The sequence below is a fragment of the Culex quinquefasciatus genome, chromosome 1 (genome assembly GCF_015732765.1).
Source record: "Culex quinquefasciatus strain JHB chromosome 1, VPISU_Cqui_1.0_pri_paternal, whole genome shotgun sequence".
Lineage (NCBI taxonomy): Eukaryota > Metazoa > Arthropoda > Insecta > Diptera > Culicidae > Culex > Culex quinquefasciatus.
Window position 1 is genome coordinate 78,506,809 of NC_051861.1, and position 17,768 is coordinate 78,524,576.

At 42.1% G+C, this 17,768-nt stretch overlaps 1 protein-coding gene across 2 annotated transcripts in view; it reads left to right on the forward strand.

The window, feature by feature from the left end:
- The window catches only part of LOC6045091 (myelin transcription factor 1), a 32,112-nt gene extending 14,414 nt beyond the window's left edge, over positions 1–17,698 (forward strand). Inside the window, exons 3-13 of one of the 2 annotated variants that reach the window (XM_038248397.1) lie at positions 8,348–8,461; positions 8,518–8,706; positions 8,777–9,839; positions 9,915–10,138; positions 10,594–10,804; positions 11,050–11,235; positions 11,291–11,353; positions 11,409–11,524; positions 11,582–11,650; positions 11,709–12,110; positions 16,719–16,854. In XM_038248397.1, the coding sequence (XP_038104325.1) occupies positions 8,348–8,461; positions 8,518–8,706; positions 8,777–9,839; positions 9,915–10,138; positions 10,594–10,804; positions 11,050–11,235; positions 11,291–11,353; positions 11,409–11,524; positions 11,582–11,650; positions 11,709–12,076 (2,603 nt within the window). In that variant the 3' untranslated portion in view covers positions 12,077–12,110; positions 16,719–16,854. Of the gene's footprint in view, positions 1–8,347; positions 8,462–8,517; positions 8,707–8,776; positions 9,840–9,914; positions 10,139–10,593; positions 10,805–11,049; positions 11,236–11,290; positions 11,354–11,408; positions 11,525–11,581; positions 11,651–11,708; positions 12,111–16,718 lie in introns of both variants that reach the window. The other variant, XM_038248396.1, reaches the window with a different exon arrangement.
- The last annotated feature ends 70 nt before the right edge of the window (positions 17,699–17,768 follow it).

Here is a 17,768-nt window from a genome sequence, read left to right on the forward strand (position 1 = left end):
AAAAACCATGAATTATGATACCCATATTGGCCAAATTTGTATGGTTCCGTAAATGTCCTCCCGGTAGAACCTTCCCTCAGGGCAATGGCCACTCCGGGTGTGGCCAATCCTGCCAAAATGGTCATTTTCATTACCAGTATCAAAAACCATGAATTTTGATACCCATATTGCCCAAATTTGTATGGTTCCGTAAATGTCCTCCCGGTAGAACCTTCCCTCAGGGCAATGGCCACTCCGGGTGTGGCCAATCCTGCCAAAATGGTCATTTTCATTACCAGTATTAAAAACCATGAATTATGATACCCATATTGGCCAAATTTGTATGGTTCCGTAAATGTCCTCCCGGTAGAACCTTCCCTCAGGGCAATGGCCACTCCGGGTGTGGCCAATCCTGCCAAAATGGTCATTTTCATTACCAGTATTAAAAACCATGAATTATGATACCCATATTGGCCAAATTTGTATGGTTCCGTAAATGTCCTCCCGGTAGAACCTTCCCTCAGGGCAATGGCCACTCCGGGTGTGGCCAATCCTGCCAAAATGGTCATTTTCATTACCAGTATCAAAAACCATGAATTTTGATACCCATATTGCCCAAATTTGTATGGTTCCGTAAATGTCCTCCCGGTAGAACCTTCCCTCAGGGCAATGGCCACTCCGGGTGTGGCCAATCCTGCCAAAATGGTCATTTTCATTACCAGTATTAAAAACCATGAATTTTGATACCCATATTGCCCAAATTTGTATGGTTCCGTAAATGTCCTCCCGGTAGAACCTTCCCTCAGGGCAATGGCCACTCCGGGTGTGGCCAATCCTGCCAAAATGGTCATTTTCATTACCAGTATCAAAAACCATGAATTTTGATACCCATATTGCCCAAATTTGTATGGTTCCGTAAATGTCCTCCCGGTAGAACCTTCCCTCAGGGCAATGGCCACTCCGGGTGTGGCCAATCCTGCCAAAATGGTCATTTTCATTACCAGTATTAAAAACCATGAATTATGATACCCATATTGGCCAAATTTGTATGGTTCCGTAAATGTCCTCCCGGTAGAACCTTCCCTCAGGGCAATGGCCACTCCGGGTGTGGCCAATCCTGCCAAAATGGTCATTTTCATTACCAGTATCAAAAACCATGAATTTTGATACCCATATTGCCCAAATTTGTATGGTTCCGTAAATGTCCTCCCGGTAGAACCTTCCCTCAGGGCAATGGCCACTCCGGGTGTGGCCAATCCTGCCAAAATGGTCATTTTCATTACCAGTATCAAAAACCATGAATTTTGATACCCATATTGCCCAAATTTGTATGGTTCCGTAAATGTCCTCCCGGTAGAACCTTCCCTCAGGGCAATGGCCACTCCGGGTGTGGCCAATCCTGCCAAAATGGTCATTTTCATTACCAGTATTAAAAACCATGAATTTTGATACCCATATTGCCCAAATTTGTATGGTTCCGTAAATGTCCTCCCGGTAGAACCTTCCCTCAGGGCAATGGCCACTCCGGGTGTGGCCAATCCTGCCAAAATGGTCATTTTCATTACCAGTATCAAAAACCATGAATTTTGATACCCATATTGCCCAAATTTGTATGGTTCCGTAAATGTCTCCGGTAGAACCTTCCCTCAGGGCACTGGCCACTCCGGGTGTGGCCGATATCCTACACAAATTGTTCCCAATCACTTCGGTATTCCGGTGACCGTTCTGGCTACCGTCAATAACTTCTTGGACCTCCTCTCAAGTTCGTGCACCACCTGCGTGTGTGTGTGTGAGCAATAAAATTCCCAACGTAAGGTCCGTCTTTGATGAAAGTCTGATGGACACTAAATCCTCAAGAGGCTAACTTTTAGCTTAAATAGTTTTCACGGCATTTACGCAACAGAAACAGAATGTCACGCCGAGGGCTTGCGACGGAAACGCTACTTTTTCGAAAAATTTTGCATTGACACCGCAGATAGAGCTTTAAGACAAAGTCCTTTGTCAAAAGCATTTTTAATTTATTTACAAATTTTTAATTTTAGGACCACAGATCGAAAACTTTATAAGCTTCAAAACTATAAATAATTTCGTTAATGCATAGCTAGGGCTAGTTAGAAGCATTTTGTGCTGAATTTTAGTGGCAACTCCCAAATTTTTTTTATTTATATTTGTAAATTTTACGTTTGGCTTATATTGGCTTCAATAATCATGCAAAAATATATTTGGATTTATTTTTTTAAAGCGATTGGTATAAATTTTATAGTATTATATTTGGTTAAATTGGTAACTATTCTTTGTCAATTTTGCTTTAAGCTAAGATCAAATATTACCAATTGTCTGGAGCATTTCAAAACAGTTCCATAACGTGAACCATTCTAGTAAAACCGCCTCCCCGTGTCCACAGTAGGACCTGATAAGGACCTTTTTATGCTGAAATTTGAGTCTTCTCTACAGTTCCCGGTAGCATCCCCTATTCTGTTATCCCGGAGGGGCTTCGGCACGGCATCAACAGTTAAGTGGACGGAATGTTGCAAGGCTAGTAAACTGCTCAAATTTACACCCTTCTTTGTTAATTTCAACGAAACAATCACGTGAGCCTTTCCGTGCTCCAAGTCGGGGGAGAGGTTGATGGTTCTATTTTTCTAGTCCCATCCCTTAATTTCACAGCGTCCCAAGCACGGTGAAGGTGAACCCGAACGGGACTCACGCGCAGGTTAAAATAGTTGGACCTTTCCAAATGCCCACAAAAGTCAAGAGAGGGTGGACTTCGGAAGGACCTGGCTGATGGTAAATTCATTTACAGGGCCATAAAATAAGAACTAAACAAGGATGTTACTTGGGGGGAGGAGCAGGCTCGCACCACACACTGATTCACCTTCTTGTTTTTTTGCTCAACTCTCCATGTGAGTAGCCAAGTGAGGGTGGCTGGAGGGAAAATATTTGTTTAGGACTTCCTTCACAGAGTGTGTGTGTTTGGTATGAAGATGAGCTAATTTGGGAAAGTCGGGTGCTGTCTTGCAAAGTTTGACGGGGTATAGAAAAATAAACAAGCTTGAAGTTGATTTTTGGGTTATTTTTTAAAGCTGTGATTTGTTTTAATCAGATATGGTTTTATATAACCTTGAATAAAAACAAAGTATGTTGCGATTTCAACTATTTTTTCCGATTTCTTTTGGAAAATACCTTTTATTCCAGTTATTTATTAGTTATGAAATACAGTGGACTCTCTCGTTGTTCATATTGTAGATCGAATTATAGAACGAAAAATGATAGCATGCTACTTGAAGGCATTGAAAAATTCATTGACAGCTGGACTAATATTGATATCGAGAAGATCGACAGCTGGAGAGTTCGCTATAGCTTACTTATCGTGACAATGCTAATAAGTTAATTGTAATTCTAAACTGACTCTCAACTAATTTTAAACGGAAATAGCTGAATGGACAACAACGAGTTGTAAACTGACAGTTCGACGCTGTCGTGCTAACGTGTCGCACGTCGCTTTTTGACGTTCCGAGAAACTCGCGTTTGAATGCTTGACCTTGAATAAACAAAAACGAGAGCACGCAATGTAAACTATAACAAACGCGTTTTGTTTGGTTGGCCATTCTGTTAAGTTGAATTTGGTTGCTAGATTCCCAAGTTATTATTAGCTCATACTCAAACGCGTTCTGACCTGAAATTCCTTTGGCCAGTTGTCGCACTTACATCAATTTTCAGGCTGTGTCAATATAGTACGACAAGATTGAAACTTCTTTCACAGGAAAAGTGACAAACATGCACCGATTTTTTTCGGTTTTGATTGAATAACTCAGGATTGAAATCGATTTTTGTGGATCTGTGGTTAAAAGGGTTAAGGATTGTGAGCTGCCAAAATGCCGTTCTTAACTCAATTTGACTCAAAATGCACGTGCGACAAGAAAGCACGACAGCGACGAGTTTTGAGATTTGGTTACATACATGTAAAAAATCACAAAATTATGATTAAAGTAAGTTACAGACGATTTAAGCTAAAAAATTGCCATGCGCAAGACGAATTGTCAAACTTTGCGAGCGTTGTTCTCTGAACATCGAGTTGATTTACGGGTGCCACGATATCTCGAGATGGGATAGATCAAATTGGCTGAAATTTGGGGTGAAGACTCTCAAGACATATCCCGTGTGCATGACGAAGCCCGATTTTGAAAAAAAACTTTCGATTTTTTATAAGAAAAACATAAAAATATTTTGATCTTTTTTAAAAATCACGAGGACCGGTTTAACGAGTATCCACCAAATTTTTTAGCCGATTTAGTCAAGGCAGTGTTATATATCGATATCGTGGCACCCGTTTTTTGAAACTGCTAACTTCATATAGCTGTATCTCGGCAATGATACAACCAATTTTCAAATTTATTTTGTTAAGAGTTGAAAATGTATATTTTAATGTCCTGAAAACAGATTGAACAAAAGTTTAAGTTTGTGCTCAAACCAACCTCGTACATTTTTGCCGATTTGCATGTATGTAACCCCTTAAATGGACATGGATTTTTAAATTGATTGTGCAAATTTGAATCGCGTCCCATCTTGTCAGAAAGTATCATGATTGCCGGCTCTTTTAAAGTATACTATTATAGGTCTGACTCAATTTGCATGATAAAAAAGGTTGTATTTTGATCTTTGGCATGCTTTTTATTGTAATTTTGAAGGAAAAATTCTTAATTTGGCAGGTTGAGCACTCGCTCATTACTCCATCCAATTTGATGATTTTCACTATATTTTTTTTTAATAAAATCGCGATAACTCGTGATGATAACAAGTAGTGCGTCCATCCCGGGAATTCCCGGGACAAAATTCCCGGGATTTTTCCAAAACCGGGAATTCCCGAATCCCGGGATTTTTTTTATAGTTTGTCTCGGGAATTCCCGAAATTAAAAAAAAAAATCAAATTTAATATGGAAATTCAAATTTGGTTGTGAAAATTATTAACAAGTTGAATACTTAATAATCGATTAGCATTAAAATTTTAAAGCATTACAAATTGTATTCAGCATATATCAGTATTAATTTGGCTTATTAGGGAAAATTGTCAAAATTTTAGCTTGCATATCCGCAAAATGCCTGATGCTTTAAATATTTTCAATTCTATTTATTATATTTTTGAAAGACTGAGTAATATTTTAAAGTAAATTCAGGATTTTAAATTTGAAAAGAAATATTAATTTTTTTGTTTCATTAAACACCAGAAACTGGGGCAAATCACGAAAAATATCACGACAGGACAGCTTTTTAAGTCTATTTTCTGCACAATGTTTTGAATGAATTTGGTTGAAACAGGAAAATGGTACAAAACTCGGTTATCTGAAGTTTCAATTATCCAGAGGTCTTTTATCCGAAAGATTGTATAAGACTTTAGATAATCAAATCACGAAAAAAATGTTTTTCTTTGTTTTTATTTTTTATTTTCCTATTTTATACAAATTAGAATTCTGCAAGCCAATTTTAGTCAAATTTGAATGGTTGATTGCCTTAAAAGTTACCAAATACATATTAAAATTATTTTATCGCCGCCATTTTGGCCGCCATCTTGAATTTAAAAAATCTTAATCACTTTAGAGAAATTAGGGGTCATACTTAAGCTTGACCATCAAAAATAAAACAGCGAAAAAAGAAGTTTTGAGTGGTTCGATTCGATGCGAGTGATTTGATTATCCGAAGGGATTCCTAAATTTATTGCTCTGAAATCTCCTGTCCTATTCAGACTGTATTTGTTTTACAATTGTACATGGACTGGTATCATTTTATCAGATTTTATTTCTTCTTTATTAGACTTTTTTTAAAAAAAAAAAAAAATGCCGAGCTTCGAGTCGAGCTAACAAATATATTGAAGAAAAATATTGATGGAAGACTTATTCAATTTTAACCACATTGGATAAAAAAATCAAGTTCATTTAAAATCCAAAGCGCAACAAAGAACAAAAAAAGAACATTTTTAATTTCTTTTATGCTATTTGAAAACTGTCCAATTAATATTATCGAGCTTATTCTATAATTTTAAGCTTAAAAACATAACAAATAAAATGAAAACATAGACTTTATGACTGTTTCAAAAATTTCCCGGGATCCCGGGAATTCCCGGGATTTAAATAATATTTTTCCCGTTTCCCGGGAAATTCAAAACCCGGGAAAATTGGACGCCCTAATAACAAGCAAACCCCTTATGTTTATTTATCTTATTTCTGAAATTGTCTGCTCTACTACTTTGTAGAATTTTGTTCACATCATCATATTCTATGATGAATCCTGACCATTATCCTTTCCTACTAACAAAATCCCAAGTAAAAGTAGTTTGATCGGTACACGTGGCGGTGTGGATATCGTATAGAACCCACCCTTTGTAGCAACCTGTGCTTACTAACATTCCCGTCCCATCCCCTCGAGATCTACAAACTGACATGGCGGGCGCCGTTGGTGACCAACGACTGTTAACTTTTCTCTCCGGCTCTAGTTTTAGTGATCTTGATGTTTTATCTTTTCAGCGCATTCATACATGCTGTTGATAAGAGAAACATGATGCATATGATCAGTTGAGTTGATAGGGTATTGTGGTCCTGTTCAGCAACGAGAAGGACAACCATGGGTTGTCTCTCATGCTCATGCTCATGCTCATTCGGAATGTACATTAAATTTCCCTTAAAAAGGGATGTCCAAAATAGTTTTCAGTCAAGTAACGAAAAATTGCATAATTTAAGAAACTATTTTTTTACATTTTTTTTATGACAAATACGTTTTTTCCAAATTTTGAGTACACTGTCAAATCGGACGTACGGACACAATTTTGCAACATTCCTGCAATCTGTTTGTAAAAACAGTCAATCATTTTTGGAATTGATTTTGTAAACAGTCTTTAGGGGATGAATAAAACATTATATCGAAAGTTACGGTAGTTTTGAAGATAATAAAATGTGTGCCACAATAATCTTGGTGTAAAAAACTCTGGCTGCTGTGCCCCGTTAAATGATTTCAACAATATTTTCAGATTGGCTTAACCAATTTAAGCCCTTGAATTAAAAAAAAACCATAAATTTTATTTTTTGGGGTGGTGTACATTTCTAAAAATGGCAAATATTTATTTACAATTTATCGGCTTTAGGACCATGCATCGATATTTTAGCAACACGCTCGTAAACAAAAATATTCATTACATAATAGTTAGATCAAATAAATAAATAAGCAAATTCAGCATTTGAATGTTAGGATTTCAGCCCTCCATATCAGAAAACCTAGCAATTACTTGAACGTTCTCCACCCAAAACGCACCAACAACGACGGTGGTGTTGCACCGTTTTAGAAAATCAACTAATTAAAATCATGTTTCACAACCGGCGAGTCACGTAAAACTCGTTCGTTCGCTCGTTTGGTCCTTGCTGCTCATCGCTGTTTCCAGAACCCGCAGCGAAAAGCATAAATTTCGAGTGCAAACAACACTAGAGATAGATCTGCTCGTTCTGGTTGTTTGTTTGCCTGTTTGTTTGTCAAGGATTTGTTGCGCCGGGCGGTGGCAAAACGTGGATAGTGGAAAACTTTTCAACGAAACCGCACCACCACGCCACACACCTGACTACATCTACAACTTTGGAGAGGTGCGCAAACATACGCAGGAGACGCAAGGGGTTTCAAATGGCACACCTCTTCTGGACACTATCGGTGGAGCAGAATCTGCCCGGTTCCGCACCGCACACACTAAACGGTGCAGTTTACACTTTGTGGCGTGGAAAAGGCCCTGAAAATTTTGAGTATAACTCAAAATTGTTACTGTAAAATTTAAAAAAAATATCAAAACTCTTGTTACAAACATGTTGCACTGCTGTTACAGCAACCATTTTGTTCTATTTTTCAGTTGAACAACAGTTATACAACCAAAATTGCAACCTATTAGAGTAATTTTTAAATTTATTTTTGAAATAAAAAGATTAAAATCCAAAATGATGGATTAAAAAAATATATTTTGACTTTTACTGTGCAACAAGGTGTAACCGTAATAGAACAACCTTCACTACCTTATCTGCTCGCTGGTCTCTGCCGTTTGTTGGTCTTTTCTGAAAAGCTCTCCAAATGCGACGACAAGAGGAACTCAACGAAACTGACTGTGGCTTTGGCTCCGCGTGAGAAGGACCTTGTTTAGAGCAAACAAATTTAAATTAATTAGATGGATTTGGAAGCGGACGGCAAACACGGCAAATATGCCGACAGTTATGCGCATCTTCCGTGCTGTGACTTTGGGTAACGAAATTTGTTTTGTGAAATTTTTATTAACATGAAAATGTACGTAATCTTAGACAATTTGAACACCCGTGCCAAAATCAATAAGTTTTTCAAATATTTTCAGAATCCAGCAAGTGTCCCACTCCAGGCTGCGTAGGACTTGGCCACGTTACCGGACTCTACTCTCACCACCGGAGCCTATCCGGATGTCCACGGAGGGACAAGGTCTCATCTGAACGTAAGTCTCCAAATCGCTTCGGCTTAACATAACCTCAAACGTTCCGCTTTCTGCAGTACTCGCCCTCCACGAAACCATCCTCAAATGCCCCACGCCGGGCTGTAACGGGCGGGGCCACGTCAGCGCCGGGCGCAACTCGCACCGCAGTCTCTCCGGCTGTCCGAAGGCGGCCGCCAGCAAGGCCGCGGCCCGCGAGCTCAAGTACCAGAATGGACTGCTGTTCCGGCAGAAGCTCCACTCGGCAGGTGCGGGGATATCTTCAATGTTGAAGATCAGCTGGAGTTTGCTAACAATCTTTCTGATATATCTTTTCAGTTCTAAACTACCAACAACTCAGCGAGTACAGATCGTCTCTGATCAACCAACGCAGTCGTAGCAGTTCTCCCGAGTCCAATCGGGACACATACTCACCAAGACTTCGGGAACCTGCCGACGAGCCGCAGAATCTCAAGACAACCAACTCCGAGGAGCGGAATCGGGGAGATCCTGCTCCGAAGGAGTCTGAGGAGAAAACTGAAGCGCCAGTTCCGCCGGAAGAACCCAAACCAGTGATCAAAACCGAAAAACCGGACTTTGACAGTAAAGATACAATGCTGGACAGCACCAGCTACGACTACCGATATGGTGGCGGTCACCAGCAGCACCACCAGTCGGCGGTCCAGCACCATCAGCAGTATACGAATACCGCCATGGGCGGTTCCGGGTACGACTTTGGAGGTTATTCCAGATCCGGGTACGATCCGGGAGCCTTCGAGCGGTACGATCCGGCGTACGGCTCGCGGTACGGATCTTACGGTTCCACCGTTCAGCCTCCTCTGATGGAGGAATATAGCGCGGTACCAGCAACCTCTTCCGCTTCCTCGGTGGTGGGGTTTCAACAACCACCGGGCCAACTTTTGAGCCTTGGCCTAGCTACTACGGTGGTGGATCCGACGCCCCCGCCGGTGCTCAAGCTGGAACCGGACGAGAGTTCGTCGGCTGGTCCGATCTGCCCCCGGCCGGTCTACCAACCATACGACCAGGGGACGCCCAACCCCAGCAACAGCAGCAGCAATTCTGGTGGGAGCCTGCTCCAGGACCAGGTTCCGGTGCAACCCCCGGCAACCTCGGGTACGGTACCGGTTCCGTTTTCGGCAATCAATTTGAGTGTCAAGACTGGTACGGATACGGAAGTGGAACCGGAGGTGGAGGGTACTACACAGGGTAGAAGCTCCCCGGTGAGCGGTGAACGTGCCCCAGTTATGGATCTGTCCACCGGGAATTTGCCGTCCTCCAGCGGGCAGCCGAGCTCTCCGAGGAGCGCCAAGGAACGGTTGGCCGCCAAACTTGCGAGTCCCCAGCGACAGACGCTGGACTTGAGCGTCCGGCTGTCCAATAGGTAAGACTACTCAAATAACAAAACATTTTAAAACTTCGTGAACGTACCCCACGCAACAATTCTCTTCTTCCACAGCACTGCCAGTCCCCTTGGACGGGCTTCTTCCGGATCTCCAGTTCCGCGGTCACCCCAGGCCGAACCGATGGACTTTAGTGGACCTTCGCGACCCGGTTACGGCTTCATCGTGCCACCGTCCTCCAGCGCTGCCGGAACCGGAGCGCTCGGGTACAGCCGGGAGTCTACCCCAGACAGCAGCGCTTCGTCACACTACATTTCCGACGGCTATCGAGATCATAGTGGTGAGTTGATAGTATAGTCAGAGGGAGGGAGTCGGGACATTAAAATGATTGCCCACCAGGGGACGACGACGACGACACAACACATCAAAAGGCATCAAAGCGAAAAATCATAACTTAAAAGCCGGACTTTCCGAGAAGGGGTGATTATTAACGGCCAGGTGAAAACTGCCCCCACCACCGTAAACGGACCCACAACATTAAAAGAATGCATATTTTCTCTCGTTTTAAAATATTTCCCCCCTCCACAGAAGCCCGGAAAGGTCCACAAAAGAATGTCACCAGCCTGCCGGTCGTCGTCCTCCCCCGTCGATGACCAGCTAATGAGAAAGTGTTTCATGTTCCTTTTTGTCCAGGAGACTCGAAAAATTCTCGGAATTCCCCGTTGGGTGGTTGGTCCAGCTGGAAGATTTCTAATTATGTAACTTGCTCCTTTTTTTTTTCAACCAACTTTTCAGGCTACCCATCGGCCGGCTACGGAATGGCCATCGAGTATGCGGCGGCGGCCAGTTCAGGCTATCCGGGGTACGGTCCTCCCGGGGCGTACCAGTACGGGGCTCCGCCCCCGCCGCATCCCCACCTGTACTCGTCCGGAGCGTACTCCAGCGGACACTACTCGATGCCACCGCCCAGCCACATACCCTCGCAGGATCGGCTGCTGAAGGATGGGTGAGTTTAAAGGGGGTTGGGGTGCGTTCGTAGATTATTGTTGATATAGAAAACTTATCTTTGACACTTATCTGTGAACGTACTTAAGTGGTTGACATTTATTGCAGTAATTTGCATGATTTTTCAAGCAGAACTGTTTACAAAACGTAAAATTTTTGTTGTTTTTAGAAAACAATCTCAAATTTTAACAACAATCTGCGAACGAACCCCCCATAACCTCTCAACTCTATCTCTCTCTCTCTCAGACTGGCCGGTCTGTCCCGCTCGTTCCACCACGTGGCCTCGCAGGAGCTCAAGTGTCCGACGCCGGGCTGCGATGGCTCCGGGCATGCCACCGGCAACTACTCGTCCCACCGGAGCCTGTCCGGGTGTCCGCGGGCCACCAAGCCCAAGAACAAACCCCGCGACGGATCGGAGGCGGAACCGTTGAGGTGATTTGAGAATGCAATAAATTTGAACGGATTTTGAGATTGTTTTGAATTTCAGGTGTCCCATTCCGGGTTGTGACGGTTCCGGACACTCAACCGGGAAGTTCCTGTCCCATCGTAGGTAAGTGATGTGACATTCCCTAGTCTTTTTGAGATTTTGAACTAGTGCTTTTCAGTGCTTCCGGGTGTCCAATCGCTTGCAAGAACCGCCTTCGGGTGATCGACTCCGGCGGTTCCATGGGAGGACTGAAGTACAGCAGTGACTCTGGATGTTCTACGCCAGGTTGTGACGGTAAGCCTGGATTGTTCTAGAATTAAAACTTAATATTGATTAAAGACCTATTGACAGTTCCAATGGCTTCCAAAAAGATCAAATACTCGGACGATGAAACGGACAAGTTAACCAAAGGCTACAATGGTAAGTCCGGTAGCGACTTCCAACTCCGGTGACCCTCAACTAACCTCAAAATTTCCAGGCATGAACGACCTCATCACGTCCAACGACACCCAGGGCAGTGAGGCCAGCTCGAATCACTCCGACATGCCGCCCAACGGAGGATACCTTCCGCAGCATTCCTTCCAGCAGCAACACAACTCCCAACCATCCTCTTCGTCCTCCTCAACCCGAATCACCAACCATCCCGGTCCCGCAGCTCCCCCAGACCCGGTAAGCTCCGCCAACGGCGAAGACCTGCTTTCGCTGGAGGCGGAAATCACCGAGCTTCAGCGCGAAAACGCCCGCGTCGAGTCCCAGATGTTGCGCCTCAAGACCGACATCAACGCGATGGAGTCGCAGCTCGGGCAGGTCGTCGCGGAACGGGTACGTAAACGGCCGGGTTGGTAGACGAGGTCCGGGATCGTGCGCCCGTCGTCGTAAGGTACGAGTGTGTGTGCGATCTAAGATGCTTTTCTATAACAGCTTTTGCGCTTATCGGTTTGTTTTATGGGGTTGACCGCTTTCACCATGAATGTCTTTGTACTTGTACAAGTTTGTACTTGTTTGACTCATGGCATAATGTTTCTGGACAATAGATAATAGAGCAATTAATGACTGGCGTTTTCAGTAACCGTATTTGAAGTTTCGACCGAAATCAGTAAATTGTAATTTTGAAAATGCAAATCAAAGCGGATGCGTGTCACGTCCAAGGTTTTATAGATGTACAGAATGTTTCAATCTGTGGTCTCACAAATTATCTTTTAGTGAGGATAACAACAGCACTGAATAATACATTTGTAAAAGATGTTGAACAAGCAGATTCCAGTGTTCAAGAGCTACTGTTTTCCTTGCCTTTTACTCTATACCCCTTATTTTACGAAAGAATCGCGCATGTAAAAGAAAGAAACGAGTCTTCTGACGTCTATTGTGATTCTTTCGACAGAAGCTAGAAATCTCGACACGATATCTACCAAGCGCCGTTATGTGAAACCTAGAGGAGATATCATTCAACCGTACATGATCCATCATGGTGTAGAAGGATGAGTGGATTTTCTCAAAAATGGATGATTTGGCGAACCTTTGTCTTTCTGGAACACATTTGACAAGCTAATAGTACCGCTTTATGTGCTGTGAAATATTCGTAATGAAGTCCGTACTCGAACGCTCGAAATCCTGGTCAAAATCTCACTTATATTTGACGCTTTACCCGGGCAAGGTCTTTGGGTTTATTCGACCCAATAGCATCATAAGACAGACTTTCTGAAGCTTAACAAGACACATATTTGAGCCAAGGATGGACTTCCGGAGGCCACCGGAAGTAAACACCAGACAAAAATAGTCGCACATTTTGGAACTCGGATTTATGTGACCTTTATATGTTGAGGCTCGAATTTGAAGACCTGTATCTCAGAAACGATAACCACCTAGCAAGTTGCCACCGGTTGGTAGGATAGTTGAGTTTGGCTCGGGGGGATTTATGGCTTCACCAGCATCAACACAGTTTGTGGATGTTTAGACTGTGGTTGCTTGGTGTGGCGTAAATCAAGAAAGATGGTTTGGTAGAAAAATTCCTGCAGTTGTGTCTCCGGCCTAAAATATCGGCGCTCGTGCAAGTTCTGGGTGCGTAATTCTTGGGTTCGACTCTCGAGTGGTCTTGTAGTACTTGTATAGGAAGACCCGCGCGTATCTTCCGAGTGTCTGTGGTTGCATCCAGAGGCAGACTTTGTTATTTTTTCGCTATCAAAACAGATAAATTTAACACGTAGGATTACTTTTTATTGCAACAATAGTAGTTTTCATATGAGATACTCAATTACCATGAAAAAGATACAGTTTGGTCACTTGATTACGAATATACGGTTTTGGCTTGATTACATGTTTGCTATATCTTTGGAAAGTAGTTTTTAGGTACTTTTCCGAGACAAATTAACAGAAAAATCAGAAAGGTTTTCGCAAAAATCCTCATCAACAGAATGTTCAAATTCAGAAAAAAATGTTTTCGTCGTCATTCTGGAGAATAATTTTAGCGCAGTCCTGTAGGATTGTGTAATACGGTCTGCTTGACGATCTCGATCTCCAAAAGCCTCTCCTCTGCGTAGATTTTGACTTCGGACAAGAGCGAGTCAACGACCTGATCTAAATGCTCGGGGAATTCAGCTTGAGAAGTGCGCCAAACTTCGTTCGTTTGGGAGGTCTTTGTTGTTAGAATTGGCGTGTCGTCGGACGAGCAGTTCATCTTCGACGTTCCTCGAATGCTGTTGTTGGGGAGCAATCTTTTGTATGACGACCAGAACAAAACGGTGCTCGGCTTGTTGTTACACGCTCCCGTGGAACGCGTGGCGCCGAAGAATCTCTCGGCGTTGTCCTGGCTGAACCGGTAGAGGGTTAGGTTGTCCAACTGGTGCTGTACTTGGTTTTGCATATCAGCTCTTCCAAACTCAGCCGTAGTGTTTTGATGAAATGTTCAGCGTAGCCTAACACCGGCTTGATTACAACGAAGCTGTTCTCGTTGAGCGGTTTCCTTGAAGCCATGCTCTGCGGGATCTGTGGAATTCAGGATGCCAAAAATATCGTTTATCAAAGCCACGAACTCTGCTGTTGCTTCCGCTCCCTCGAACCGCGGGTCGTCTTTAAAGAACAACAATGCGTCCGCTACCGACTGGCTCAGTGTTCGCACCGCAATGATGATCTTTATTTTGAGAGTTTCGAAATTTACGTGATTGTAGTTTTATGATAGAATCACATTTACGATTAGACACAAAACAACGCATTTTCAAAAGAAAATATAAAAAGCGCGAGTTTTGCAAGCTACTTCGCTTCCAGCTAGAAATTTTTTAAGTTAGTAAGGGACCATCCATAAAACACGTGGACACTTTTATGAAATCACTAACAAATATGAACAAGTTGAGTTTTTGACCGTATTTTCAAATCAACAAAATTATCAAAAAGACGTTTCCAGAAGATCTTCAAAAAAACAAATTGATTTGGAAAACTTTACAACATCCAGATTTTTTACTTCAATAACGATGCATTCGCACAAATTTGTCAGTTCTCACTATGACATCAATTGACCCACTCAATATCACCTTGCAAGACACAAATCGCCGGAAGTGCCCGAAACACGATAATCGCCTCTAATCTTGTTTTGGTTGACCCACGGCGTGCCACAACTGCCCAGAGCAAATATTTTACGGTGGTGATGTCCATAAAGCGATTCCTCCCACCCTTCACCGTTAACGGACCTCCCGTTCCCCCAGCCCTGTTGCGCGCCGCTCGGCCGGCAAATCAAATTCAATAAAGTCATAAAAAAGCATAAAATAACAAAACTCATCCAGATATGATCGCTCGTAAATTGTCTGTGTGAGCTGGGTAGGAACCAGGAAAGGGGCTTTTCCCCCTTTTTTTTGCAGAAAAAAATCCTGAGTCCAGAATTATGATGTTTTTTCCTGGTGGACTTTTTTTCACCCTCCCGTACTTTATTGTGGGGTTGGTTTCGGAAAGTGACCCTTTTTACTCGAGGAACTATCACGTTGCGTTCGGAGGTACGGACGGGGGTGGACCAATTGAAGATAGTATCGATAAACATGGGCGGAAATTTGTATGTAAGGCGTAACGGGGAAGTGGGGGACACGACCAACGGAAGTCAACGGCGGGAGTGTGTTGAGAAAAGAAAAGTATCCGGAATTGTTGCAATAAAGCGATTATGATAATATCAACTGCTTTTTTTGGGTGAAAGTTTTATGAGTGTTTGCTTTTTTTAGGAGAATGAGTCCACTTTGGAGTGCATTGTGTTTTTGTTTCTCTGTGCAACAGTGTACAATTTAGCTTTGACGTTTAATAGCTATGGGGTCAAATTTTTGTATAACGCCATTGACTACGACTCTAACTTCTTAGGATTTGCTAGCTAATGAACTAGAAATAACCACTGGCGCTTCGTGAGTATGATCCGGGTTCAAAAGATAAACCAAGGATTAACTCACAGAATAAAAAGTCAAACTTGTTTGTAAGAAAATATTGTTTTCAACAAGTTTTTAGATGTTTAATATTATAATTACGTTTTTTCATTTTTTCACATTCGACCTTTTGTCCTTTAGACCATATGTTTTTCGACCTTTTGTCGCACATCTGGTAGACTCACAGATCTTAGTTCCAGCGTGATAGAATTTTTAATAATAAGAAAAAAATATAATTTATTAAAAAACATAAAGCTCTTAGTTTAAATCACATTCTCAATTTAAGACACGGCCATGCTCGTGTTAAGTCATGGCATACATTTTGTTACGTTGATCGAGAATTGTTCATAAAAGACGACTCAAACTTTGAATATTGTCACCAAAACCAAAAAAAAAAATTCATGTCTTGCTCAACTGAAAAAAATGAAGATTTCCCCTCATTCAAAAAAATAGTTTTGTTCCCTGATACGATCTACGATCACACAAACTTCTAAATTAGATTAACTCCCGGTTTCAATATCTGGTCCCACCTCCGATTCGCCGACTCCCAACTTCCTATGCCACATTTAAACGGGGGTTTGGGAAAAGGTGAAACGTTTCCTAATTTGATTTCTACCTCCACCCGCAGCACACCTGTCTCAGTTTTCGTAGGTTTGACTTTGGCGTTTGTTTACATCGTGTGCATCGTCAAGGTAAAACGAGTATAAAAGGTAATCATCATGCAATTAGGCAATTCATCACTCCATTATTTGCGTTTCCCTTTAATCTTGGAACTGCAGGCAAGAAATAAATCGGAAGTAACAATTTAAAAAAGTTTTTCAAGGCGCCCTTTGAGGGTTTGATTTGTGAAATTAGTTATGCCCCGTTGAAATATTGTTCCCCAAAATGTTTCTAAAGGGAACTTGGTGCAAACACCAAACTTTTGGGTGCCACCGAAATCGTTTCAAACAAACAAATCAACTGCACTCGTGTGTATAATAAAAAGGTTGACTTCCAATTAGCAGTTTAGATTTTTAACGTATGATTTTCGGTGGAAGTGGTTGACCCGAAATTTAAACAAATTCAATCAATTTTAAACAAAAATATCAACCTTTCAGCCCAAAGCTGACGGTGCTACAGCAGGCCATGACAACCACGTGAACGAGTACTACGAGAGCCTCCGGAACAACGTGATTTCGATTCTGAAAACGGACAACCCCTCCGATCCTGGTAATTCTGGCCACACTGCCGCCACTGGCAACTCTGACGTAAAGAGTGATCATCACCACGGCGCTGTCACTAACAACAACAACAGTGACATTTGCAAAAATCAGAACGGCGAAGGTCACTACGATCAGTACTCTGGAGAGCAGACCACTTCCGAGCAGATGAGTCACCAGCAGCAGTACTACCAACATCAGCAGCAACAGCAGCAGCAACAGTACGATCTGGAACGGTCCCGGTATTACGAGTCGCTGAAATTGAACCCGGTGGCGGACTACGGAGCTCCGTTGACTGCTGCGCCAATCTAAAAAAAAACGAGGGCGAGTCTGGGTCACTTGGTCAAAACATTGTTTTCTTTAAAAAAAATGCATGCTTTTTGAAGCATACAGCATGATTCAGTGAAACGGCCATTTGGTGAATTGACTTTTCGGTGAAAATAATCTCAACAAAATGCCTACTCCTCAAAATGGCCTATTCATCGAGTACCATTGTAACGTAAACATTTGTATACTCTTACACTGAAAATAGTGCTACAGGAAATTAGATGAACACTACAAATAAAATAAAAACAAATCGTATAAATGTGTAAACAGAAAAGTACAGATTTTAAAACGTGACGCTTTTTAAAAAATAAACCGGAATTGTTTTCGAAAAAAATACGCAAAAACGTAAGACATTCCACGTTCTACATATCAGTAGGAAGCAGCTGACTATCTCCGTTTATTTGAGTAAATATTTTAATCGAAAGATCGTATTCTTGGTAACTTTGGATGACTGAGCGGTCGCAGTTGCAGTCTGAAATAAATGATGTTATTTTTTGGTCAAATGAGGTCACCTTTAAACGAGAGAAATAAAATCAAATGAAATACTCAAAGTTTTGTGTTTATTGGAAAGAAAATCTTAAAATATGTTACATGATGTATATTAGGGTGTTTCATCCAAAC